This window comes from Haliotis asinina, chromosome 11 (genome assembly GCF_037392515.1).
Source record: "Haliotis asinina isolate JCU_RB_2024 chromosome 11, JCU_Hal_asi_v2, whole genome shotgun sequence".
Classification (NCBI taxonomy): domain Eukaryota; kingdom Metazoa; phylum Mollusca; class Gastropoda; order Lepetellida; family Haliotidae; genus Haliotis; species Haliotis asinina.
The window spans coordinates 15104779-15117628 of NC_090290.1; the positions used below are offsets into that span (position 1 = coordinate 15104779).

General features: G+C 39.9%; 1 protein-coding gene across 1 annotated transcript; it reads right to left on the reverse strand.

The window, feature by feature from the left end:
• Positions 1 to 3271: 3271 nt before the first annotated feature.
• On the reverse strand, positions 3272 to 12596 carry LOC137256251 (ankyrin homolog). The gene has a single exon (XM_067793980.1). It carries the CDS (start codon positions 12449 to 12451, stop codon positions 11156 to 11158), a length of 1296 nt encoding a protein of 431 aa, XP_067650081.1. The 5' UTR covers positions 12452 to 12596; the 3' UTR covers positions 3272 to 11155.
• Between the last annotated feature and the right edge of the window lie 254 nt (positions 12597 to 12850).

A 12850-nucleotide genomic window follows, 5' to 3' on the forward strand; every position in this document is an offset into this window, starting at 1 on the left:
AATGTTTTGTAAAAGCCACAGGGCAAGTGACTTGAAGAAAGAACTTATCCTGACTTAATTTTCCACTTGCCCTAATATTTTATGACATATCATGACGATGGCATTATGAAAGAATAAGTTATCATGGTATTTGGTGTTAATGTTTAAAGTGATAAATAGCAAAGAAAGATAACCCTACTTCATTATCATTGCAAAATTTAATAGCTACATTTTGAGAAGATATGAAATGAAATCTAAGGTTATTTGCAGTTTGAAACTGTAAGCAGAAATTATCTAGTAGCCCACGGACAAGTAAGATACCATTATTTGATTGCCAAAAATGAAAACTGACTTCTCCCGTGCGTCGGGCAATGGGATTTTTTAACACCTGATGGAGCTAGATTTTTTTAGATAGTCACATGTTAATGTTAAGGTTTTGCACTTACAACTGCAGTAGCGCTAAGAGAGTTCCAAAAATCGAGGCCGTGTTTGTTAGCATCTTACTTTCCTCTTAATTCAACCAAATATCTCAGGGCCCATCACTGTGGCTGTTGATCACTGGATTGTCCAGTCCAGACCTGAACATAAAACATGAGGAACATCAGACTCAGTTAATGTGCAGACTGACCTCACACAGCTGAAATATCGCTGAAACCCCTGTTAAACAGCAAACCAAACTTTAAAAATATCATTTCTCCACTAACTTGTGGTAATCAAATGCACACTTCATACAGATGCATCAAATTGTTGAAAAGGCAGGTTCAAATGCTGTGCAGGGGAACAGTTGCGTTTTGGTGTAAAGTTTTCAAGTTTCATTTAATGGACTAATGACAGTCTTTTCAGCCTTACGAAATTGTTTTACAACACATCAGTTCACGTGTAAACTGTACCTTTAAACATAATGTAATATTTTGTTAAATGTACTTTTTAACTGTAGACCAGGAAAGTTGCTATATTAGCACTAGAGAGTCTAAGTCTTTGATGGGGTGTATATCAGTCCAGATGCAATTCCAAATATGGTGGTAAGCATTCAAATCTCGCCGACCTCGTTATTGTTCAGTGTTTATGAATGTGTCCCTGGTTGCTGCACAAATGTGGTTTGAGCATGTCTTTCGTGAAACCTCGCTGTGTCGAACTTAGTCTCAAAGTAAATGGTCATTATTTTCTTGATATATTCCCTTGTCTTGGACAACGAATGACTCGATTTATTCACTTCAACTTCGAAACAACGGTCTTTGATTCATGTTCGTCTGTGTCGAGGTTGTGTAAGTTGAACCCCGTCTCACATGTATCACTATTATTCAAGTTTGCGCCACAGGAACCCGTTATCGCTCTGCAGGTTGTACACAGACCATAGATCTACTAAAAAAATTCTGCTCTATTTATTTATATGTATATGGCGTGTGTGTAGATCTGTTGTCTGTGTTTAACCTACATAGCGATAAAACCTTCACTAAAGGAAGCCGGGAACATAGATGCTCATGATGTTGATCACTAGGATTTCTGGTCCATCATTTCGATCATTTACAGGCCGTCGTCATGTAGCAGAAATATCACCGAGTGCAGCGTTAAACAACAACCCAAGTATTGGGCCGTTATTCTCAAAATGTCCGTTGCCTTACGGACTTCTTACGCCCATTCTTAAGAGCTTGGCTGCGATCAAAGTTAAGAAATCTGAGGGCTGCGAACATATGGAGAATAGCAAGACTTGCCCCGAAGTTATGATCCTTTCTGAAGACAGTCTCATACTCAAGTCCGATTTTGCGCTCAACTCAGAACTCAGACACGGTACACTGAGCTTATTAAAACATTTGAGTACGTTTTTGTGCTCACCTTGAGCATGAAATACCTATGATCTCAAGTATGCTTTGGACCGTGTACAACGCTGAGTTCGGTGCCAGTAATGGCCGCTCACCCGCATGCGTTGGATTTGGCAAGCTTGGCGGACATCGCGCGGACATCTCCATGGCCAAACTTGATTATTCACATGCCCCTGTGATGTTTGAGAATGCGGCAAAACACATCATTCACTAGCTGTCCAGAAATGAATTATTTGTGTTATGGGTCAACTCATCGTACCGCTGTGCTTCACATAAGAAAATTCATATATAACCAATGCATATGGCCGTTTAGAAACTGAGTGAGAATTGTTTTACGCCGCTTTTAGCACTATTCCAGCAATATCACGGCGTGGGACACCGGTAATGGGCTTAACACATTGTACCCATGTGGGGAATCGAACCCGTGTCTTCGGCGTGACGAGCAAACGCCTTAACCACCAGGCTACCCTACTGCCTCTTTTAGAATCTAGTCAAATTTAAAATTATAGAGAAGAGAACATATTCTATACCATTTCCGGGATTTTACACGGACTCTAGTAACCGCAACTGGGGGGTTATCGCTTTGACTTTGTCCTAACGATGATCTGCTTGACTACGACACGGGTTCGATTCCCGGATGGTTCGATATGGTTGTTGTTTAACATCGCACCCTGTAATATTCCAGTTGTATGACGGGGGTCTTAAAATATTTGAATTTGGACCATGCAATTCAATGTTCAAAATCACGAGCATCGTTCTACGCAAATAAGATACGATGACGTGTCAGGTCAACGAGCCTGACCACCCGATCAAGTTTGTCACCTCTTACGCCAACCATGGGTTGCTGAGGGTCAATTCTAACCCGGATCTCCACGGGTGGAATCCCAAATGGGACTCAATTCTCCAAAAGTGTAATCTATACTTTACTGAGAAAGTGTAATGACGATTTCCCATGATATACGTTACCATTGTGATTTTCTGAGGCATGTCATCGGTGATTTGGTTGATCTCTTCAGATCGTACCCCACCCGTGGTCCACCTTCGAATATGTACATTATAAGACTACTGCTTTTTAACTGGCATATCGTTGGGTGCAGCAGTTAAGAAACCAGTCAAATCAACTTGTACCCCACCAGTTAGGAATGTTATTCATTATATGGACCACTGTTTTGATTCTCTTTTGATCACTGGATTGCCTTGTCAAGGCTCCATTGTTTACAGACCGCTGCCAAACAGCTGGAATATTGCTGAGTGTGGCGTAAAACTAAACTCACGCAATTATTTACCGCCACGACATAATGGTTCGATCATCCCCGGCTGAACTTAAAACACGGACAAAACAAAACAAAAATAATAATAATGAAAAAATAAACACCCCCCCCCCCCCCCCCAAAACAAAGCATAAAACATTAGAAAAATCAGGAAATCATTACAATATTGTTGAAACAGACAAACAGACAAAAAGAGCAGCATAATGTTAAATCGATTTATTTTAAACCAACTAAATCATAAAGATATTTTCTCATGACAACGTTTTTTGCCGGATCACCCTGAGTGCACAGACAGAAAGACTCATGTACATTCAACCAGGTTCTGAAAATATTGGCATTCACACATAATCATTTAAATAAGCTTCTTACGGGTCAAACATTTTCCAGCAAACGTTCCGATCGAGGTTTTGCTCATCTATGTCTGAGGTACTGTAAAACTCACTTCAAAACAGCATACAGGGAGATTCCTCACGGGCATAGTCTTCGTATGAATTAAGTCACTAAACAGTCGAGTTTTCTTCAAGTTAGTTTTTGTTTCTCATAAATTTTCATTGAATGCGGGTTTTTTTGTGTGTACAGAAGAAAAATCAAAATTACCGTATTTCCTCCATTACGAACATTTCCCCTTGCACTTTTATGTGGGACCTATAAATCAGTGGCCCGTGCGCCCTTTTTAGAAAATAACCTCGCAGATGTGACAAGGAGGCTACGTTTGTACATTTTCGATGCGATAGAAGTCACACAGGTTAGGTTTTCAAATGTCAGACCCTTAATATGCCCCTTAACAGAAGGACAGCTCTTTTTCAGACCATCATTAGAGCATCATTAATAGGGTCAATCTCCATTGAGAAGACATAGCCTTAACAACTTGTCGGTTCATAACAGAGGAAATACGGCTATTTCCATCAAAGTAAGGATGAGTCCTTGTTAACTTAATATCGCCTTCCACATAGTACATTCAACAAATAAACTAACAACGATTTTTACTGAAGTAATCGCACGATATAATATCACAGATCCACCCTGTCGTCGCAGACAATAAACATTGACAAATAATCATAGGAAACTAGCAAAGCAGCGGTTTAAAAAGTTTAACCTCAAAATTCTTCATCATTGATAAAAAATATATATCTGTAGGACAGAAGTTTGATATCTCGTATACTACTCATTTATGGTAGTTTTATTTGTATCAATCCACGTAAATCAACTTGTAAAATACGGAATATGTCCGTTTGTCTTGATATACAGAGTTGCGTTCCTTAGATGAGTACGGATCCGCTGGTTCGACTCCACACACCCCTTAATAATGTCTTTGGTTAGTCGGCGCCAAAATTTCACCTTGATGTATGAACATGTTCAAAATATCTTCTACCAAACGTTCTCGTTGCCTTGTTTGTGCATAATGGTGCAAGTGCTTTTGTTATTTACTAGGCCTACTGACCATAATAACTGAAATTACACAAAACGGGAGTTCGACAATTTGGTTCAAGCTGAAATTTCGTTCATACTTGAAAGACCCATGTAATTTCATCACGTCTGACTCGCTTGTACTAAGGTTCAAGGAATTGGAGGTATTTCTAATATAGTAATTCCGTATTATGCGTTGCCTAGGTGACAAGCAAGCATAGCCAACGAGCGCATAACGTGGAAGAATGCCTGAGTGAGTTGAATATTTTACGCCGCACTTAGCAATATTCCAGCTATATGACGGCGGTATGATAATAATCGAGTCTGGGCCAGATGATCCACTGATCAACAGCATGGGCATTGATCGACGCACTTGGGGTACGATGACACGTGTCAGTCAAGTACGCGAGCCGTTAGGCGCCTAGTTGTGGGTTACTGAAGATCAATTCTAGCCCGATGTTCACGGGTCAGAACATCTGAAGTGACGAAGGCCTTAGTAGCGTACAACAAACACAGGTATGGTGCTAACAAACCTAGAAACATAATAAGAACGAACCGAGATTCGAACCCATTCTCGCATTTTTCAGTCTCGAATTAAGGGACGCAACTCAGTCAACAGAATAGTGTTACAATGGAACATTCGTAAATGTAATTCATACAATTTAATAATCAAACATTTAACAATAATTACAGTCAATTGGGATTTAATAAAGTAACAATATATTTTTTCAATCACAGAACATTTTTATCGGTCAGTTGCAGATGTAATTGTCATTCAAAAATAACAATATCCTAATTTAACACATGTCAATTGAAGGGTTAGGAATGCAGTTGAAATCTGTGTGATACAATAATAACATGGGATGGTTATGCATCACAATATTCCTACATGGGAAATATCCTGAATAACAACCTAAAACCAGTTCCTTTCTTCCTTATCAAATGCTTCAGAGCAGATTGTTGTAAATCATTGGAATGCTGATTCAGCCAAACGAATACGTAACGTCCAGTAAAAAAACTGTAACATATTATTATCTCGAAATCCCTTATCTCGAAGTACCGTTTAAAAGGATGTATCTAATGGTCCCGGTATAATCTTACTGTGGTCTAACGTCAAAACTTCTCGAACAACGGATATCTCGAGCGAACAATCATTGGAATTGTTACTGAGTTTTCAATTCGCTTTCGCATCCCAATAAAAAGTCGAACATTCGACTTTAGTTAAAAACATAACCAGCTAAATCTAAAATGAGACAAAAAGTTATTGAAAACCATGTTTTACATGTGTTTTAAAATATATTTCATGCCATTAAACAGTCAGTTCAATTAAAACTTTTGTTATTTGCCTTCCTCATCAACCGCTGTTTTACTTTCCATAAAGTTTTCAAGAAATTTATGAACATTTGTTTAAATAGAATCGTATTACATATTTGTTCGGGATAAATATCCATACCGAGTATCCGTACCTCAAAAACCTCTTGCCTATGATCACCATACCTATGATCCCCTTACATATGATCACCTTACATATGATCACCTTACAGCATTTGTCAACTGTATTAGCATGCATGACACATAACTCTATGCACTTACGCTGAAATAACATATGAACGTATTTAAGTTGACACCGGAAGTCATACATAACACAGAATATCTTAACGAAACTATTTCTAAAGGCTAAGGAATGATGATCTGTTTTTTTCGTTGGTTTTGGGTTGAAACATATGAAGAACTTTAGATACAACAAGCAATTGATGTAACGAACTTTGGATATAACGAACTGGTTTGTTTTGTACTCCGGCTACTTGCTCCATATTGTACTCGAGATGTGTATACTGAACTAATATTCAAATGAGCTAAAATTAGTAGTCCATTTGAATTCGATATAGTCGTAGTATAGTTACTTCGTTACAACCAGATTTGATGCTGCGGTTCATTGTTGTATCAGACACATCGCCACACCTCGCCATGGCGTCAAACGCTGAGTGGATAAGTTCCCGGCAGATGCATGTTTGGCATATGCTTAATTTTAAACGGAACACTCTAAACATACTTTACGTGATAACTATGTTGACAAGATCTTATCAATATCATCATAGATCGCTTAACTCGATTACACAAAGATCGATATAAACGGATTTTTTCAGTACAGCGTAGATTTTTCTTTCCACAATGGCCTATTTTGTATCCATCGGAATATGTAATGTAAGATTTACACTGAATCAACTTCAATACCAATATAAGCATTATATTGAATAGACATGTTTTTGCCAACACATGCATTACACTGAAACACTATGTATACCAGGGTAAGCGTTACATTGAGTCATGTTGTATACCAATGTTAGCGTTACATTGAAATAAAACATATATTAATATAAGATCAAAGGTGTATCAGTCGGTATACCAAAGTAAGCGCTACATTGAATCAGTTGAGTGCAACATATGCGTCACATTGAATCACTCTGTATACCAATGTTCTCTTTACATCGAAACAATATTTACATCAAGGCACAGACCTATATACCCATATCACCGTTACATCGAAACAGTGTATACCGTTGTTAGCGTTATATCGATCTACCTTTATCGGTATCTATCTTATACTTGTCATAGTCTTAAAATCGCCATAATTAGACCATAATTAAGATGATAATATTTCAATAATAACTTGCGTATTTACATCAATATTTTATTCAACAATCAGAAAACATTCAGATATTCTTCATCCACTTTTTGACTAGTACGTTGCACCCTGCCGCGCACAGCATGCTGTGGCCTGGGGCATAAGCCAAGCAGAGGCAGCTTGCCTGAGTTGGGTAATTCAAAGTTACCGATGTGTGTCGGCCAGTTACGTGGTCCGCAAGTCGAAAACTTGATGAAGAATATCTGAATGTTTTCTGATTGTTGAATAAAATATTGATGTAAATACGCAAGCTATTATTGAAATATTATCACCTTAATTATGGTCTAATTATGACTATGACATACTTATAACCTAGCTTTTACTTCAGTTTGAAACCCTACAGTCACAGGAAAGGGTAGATGGTGAAACAAACTCACCCTTAATAATTCTTCAGTGAAAACGTGCATACTACAAAACCTCCTTAATACGGATAAAGAACCTTTCGTTTCCTTCCTATCACAGGCACAACACCCTACGTCTAGTCTGCTATGTCCCTGATGATGACGCCTAGGGATAAAGGAGTGAGTGAGTTTTGTTTTACGCCGCACTCAGCAATATTCCAGCTAGACGGCGGCGGTCTGTAAATAATCGAGTCTGGACCAGACAACCCAGTGATCAACAACATGAGCATCGATCTGTGCAATCGGAAACCGATGCCATGTGTCGACCAGGTCAGCGAGCGTGACCACCCATCTCGTTAATCGGGATGAAGGAACCTTTTTGATGCGGACACTGTTTATAACGCCTTAACGGTGCTATTGCGATTTTAAGCACCAGTTGTCGAATATAAGGAAAGAGTCCCTTTATACCCGTCAGCTCACTAACACTATGAAAAGCATCTACCGGACATATTCTCCACACAGCGTTTTTGTTATAGCGAGGAGCGGAGGGTGACACCAACACTGCCGTAGAAACATTTCTAACATTACCAACAAAAACTTCAATGTCAATACCCGAGACACGAGCTTGTTAATTGTGACCGTAATATCATGGTCCTACTGACATTAAAGTCTTAACAATATTCAGTTATTATCAGTCCAGTAGTTGTTATCAGTCCAGTTATCAGTTACACAATCACACATTTCACTTTAAGAATGTCGGCTGGACAGGCTTCTGGCAAGTTACCCATATTCCCCAAATCCACTTGTGTCCTGATACCCACACGTACAGAAATAGTTCATCCATATTCCATAATTTATATACAAGTCGTAACACATAAACTGAAACCTCGATAATCCAGACGCCATTACCTAATGTGACGATTTGTGTTTACGCAGGACACTGAGTTAATGGGGTCCTACGTAAAAGTATCATGATTACTTTAATCAGATCGTCATCCAGAATAGCGGGGTTTCTTCTTATCTGATATAGGTCTTTTACACAGATTGAACACTTCTATAACATCACACACGAGATACATTTATCATAACTTTCTCACATTACATATACGTGAACATCTACGCCATCTTAATGCCCATACACGCCATTCTCACCATACAGTTTGTACTTCAAACTCCCAACACTCAAAAATGGCATACCTTCAGTTTCATCCATTAACAAATAATACCTATGTAATTAGTTTGCATGAAACCAGTCTCAACCATCACAGCGCATCATTTATGTCACCACCGGCATATATCATATATCGTGAAATACCCAGCTGACACATCTATCACATATTGACTGTAATCCTCCAAACTTATCATTCCATCACAAACATGCTTGGTTTAAACATATCACCTCTTCCACCCTCAACATACCCTTGTGTTAACATATCATCTGTCACCTAAATATACCCTTCTGTTAACATATCATCTCCATCACTCCCATATATCCCTGTGTTAACATATCATCTGTCACCTAAATATACCCTTGTGTTAACATATAATCTCCATCTCTTCTAACATACCACTGTGTTAAAATATCATCTCCATCACTTCTAACATACCTCTGTGTTAACACATCATCTCTAACACCCCAAATACACCCGTGTGTTAACATACCATCAGTAACACCCATGAAACACCCTCTGTTAACATGTAGTATGTAACATCCCCAATATATACTTGTGTTACCATACCACCTTTAACACACATAATATACTCTTGCATCTACATATCACCTGTAACACTCCCGATATATCCCTGTACCAGCATATCATCTGTAACACGCCAACATACCCTTGTGTTAACACATCAACTGTCACCTCTAACATACCCTTGTGTTAACATATCAACTGACATCCCTAACATATCCTTATGTTAACATATCAACTGTCACCCCTAACATACCCTTGTGTTAACATATAAATTGGCATCCCTAACATACACTTTTATTAACATATCATCTGTCACCCCTAACATATTCTTGTGTTAACATATCATCAGTCATCCATACATACCCTTGTGTTAACATATCATCTCTGTCACCCCTAACTTACCCTTGTGTTAACATATCAGCTGTCATCCCTACATACACTTGTGTTAACATATCATCTGTCATCCCTACATACCCTTGTGTTGACATATCATCTCTGTCACCCCTAACTTACCCTTGTGTTAACATATCAGCTGTCATCCCTACATACCCTTGTGTTAACATATCATCTGTCATCCCTACATACCCTTGTGTTGACATATCATCTCTGTCACCCCTAACTTACCCTTGTGTTAACATATCATCTGTCATCCCTACATACCCTTGTGTTAACATATCATCTGTCATCCCTACATACCCTTGTGTTGACATATCATCTGTCATCCCTACATACCCTTGTGTTGACATATCATCTCTGTCACCCCTAACTTACCCTTGTGTTAACATATCAGCTGTCATCCCTACATACCCTTGTGTTAACATATCATCTGTCATCCCTACATACCCTTGTGTTAACATATCATCTGTCATCCCTACATACCCTTGTGTTAACATATCATCTGTCATCCCTACATACCCACACTATGGCTGACATTGTTTTTAGATATCATTTCTGTTACTGCCAACATAACAACAATATTGCCACCATATCCTCATGTGTACATATTATCCATATCACTTCAAACAAACCCTGACCATCAACATATCATTTATATATAAGCCCAACATATCCTAGTCAATAATGTATCTTCCATATCACCTCTATTATATCCTAACAGTCATATCATCCATATCATCTCCACCATCAACCAATACTATTCACAGAATATAAGCCTGATATTACCATATTTGGTAATGTGCATTTCTATCATCACGTATACACCACTTTCTCCACATTGTACATACATTATCCTGGCATATCACCACAAGGGGCTTCATATCATAACTGCCATACAGTCTATCCCATATCACTCAAGTTATATACATAAAATATTACCTTCTGTGGTATTATTAACACATGTATTCACATTTCTTTTCACAACGTGTTACCAAAGGTCTTACGGGCAATGTAATCGTGTTTTTTTTCACCCAAACCTTTATTTATGCAAGGCTTTTAGGAGAAATGAAGTCAACATGACTGTGAATGTTCTCCTACCCCTCTTCTATTAGAGCTACACACAAAAATACGGGGTGACACAAAACCTTTCTAACGTTAATCCGCCTTAACCCCTCAGATGACTTAAGAACAACTTAAGGGATATTTTGCAACCTGTGCAGGTCATGGTGAAATGACCTTGACCTTCACCCTTTGAACTACGTTCAAACTGAGATCATCCAAGGGGTAAAACTATCTATTTAAATCAGTATAGCAAATAGTACCCGTTTTCAACAAATGTGGATATTATAACAAACACTCCTGCAGTTGGTCTGACCTTGAACTACATGCCAGGTCATGTCACCCTGACCTGCACAGATATCTGGCCTCATTCACACTAAAACCAGTGAGCAATATCACACTATACTCGGACCGGAAGTAAACGGTCCATGGTCAAGGTCATGCTTCACGTGCAGACGGTGACGTCAGATCAGGGACCAGATTCAAGTCTGCCTTTTCTTTAACAGTAGCTTGCTCCAAGATCTGATCTCTCTCGTACTTCTTTCATCATTACATAGTCCTTGAGTGCTCTTGGCATGGGCAAAGAATCCACCTTTTCTGCGATGTTTCTTCCTGAACATTTCCGAATTGATTTCCTGCACAACTGCTGCAACGACACCACAGATCCCATCTGCGCGCGCAGCACGTGCAGTATCTCATCCTGTTCACACAGTCTGGAGGGAACGTAGCTAGTGTAAAAGTGTACCCGTGCTCCGTAATCTACGTGACCAAGAGAGGCGAGCAGACGACAAATCTCTAACTGACTTTTCTCTGCTGCTAAGTGAAATATGGACTTATACACACCATTAGAAAAGTATTTGGCCGGTACGTCAAGGTCACAGTTGTACATAAGCATGAGACGGATTACTTCCTGCTTGTTGCTAACGACGGCCTCGTAGGCGGCCGTCTCTCCTTGGTGGTTGAAGATGTCGTGCCGACTTCCTGCCGCGAGCAACAGCTCCACAACTGCCGTGTAGTTCCTCTTGATAGCTATGTGAAGAGCGGTGTCGCCTGTTTTAAATTCCCGTCGGTTCAAATCACAGTTTGCGATGATTAGGCGTGATATGGCGTCTTTGTGATTGTAACATACCGCTTCCATTAGAGGTGTCCGTCCCCAGTAGTTCTGAACATCAATGAGACTACCCCCAGCCACTAAAAGATCAATAATGTCAACGCACCCGTTTCTCGCGGCGTAATGGAGTGCCATATCAGAGTTGCGGTCAGTAAGGTTGAGGTCAGCGCTTGCACGCAACAGTCTTAGCACTGCGTCTGTTTTGTTGTTCCTTACCGCCTTCATCAGGGGTGTTTTCGACGTGATATCTTGGCTATTTACGTCAACACTACGACGTAGAAGAACATCAAGGATTTGGCAGTACCCGTCGTCGGCCGCATAATGGCACGGCGAGTTTCCAAACGTGTCCTTGGCGTCTATTTTGGCTCCAGCTGAGATTAAAAGTAGCATGCACGCCATCTTGTGTTGAAGCACAGAGAAATGGAGAGCTGTCCGTCGCAATGTCGTTGTCGTTTGGTTCACGTCGCATTTAGATTCAATGAGGTATTGTAACATATACGTATAGCCTCTGTACGCAGCCAAATGTATTGGGCACAAATCGGAATGATTCTTTTTCCTTACCTCCACGAACTTGGCGCTTAGATCGATTTTGTACTGAGTAGCCAAACGCTTCAGTTGTTGAAGCTCGTTGTTTAGCACCGCATCGTAGAATTCAAGACCCGCCATTTGGGTTCGAAGTAACATTGAGGCGGTCCTGTTTAGCTCCGTCGTCTCCGTTGGATCTCGTCTCTCTGTATCTCTCCTCACACGCCCGTGACCCAGGTTTCAACTCAAACCATCTCTATTTCTCAAACCAAAATACCTCGGTCCGCCATTCCGACAAAGTGCTGATCAATCGCCCTCCCTATGCTGACGCACCGTTAAGCGATAGGCAGATCCCTTATTATCAAGTTTTATGAAAATCATCTCATAGCCTCGATTCCGCGGTACCAAAGCGAGGCACGTAGAGAGAAAAGCTATGTGTAGGTGTATGCTATCGGTAATGTTTACTTCCCAGGATGCCTCGTTGTAACGCAAGTTCCTGATACAGTGGCTGCTGCCGTCATTACGGTAAATAGTGTTGGCGGTTGTTGTCGGTGATGG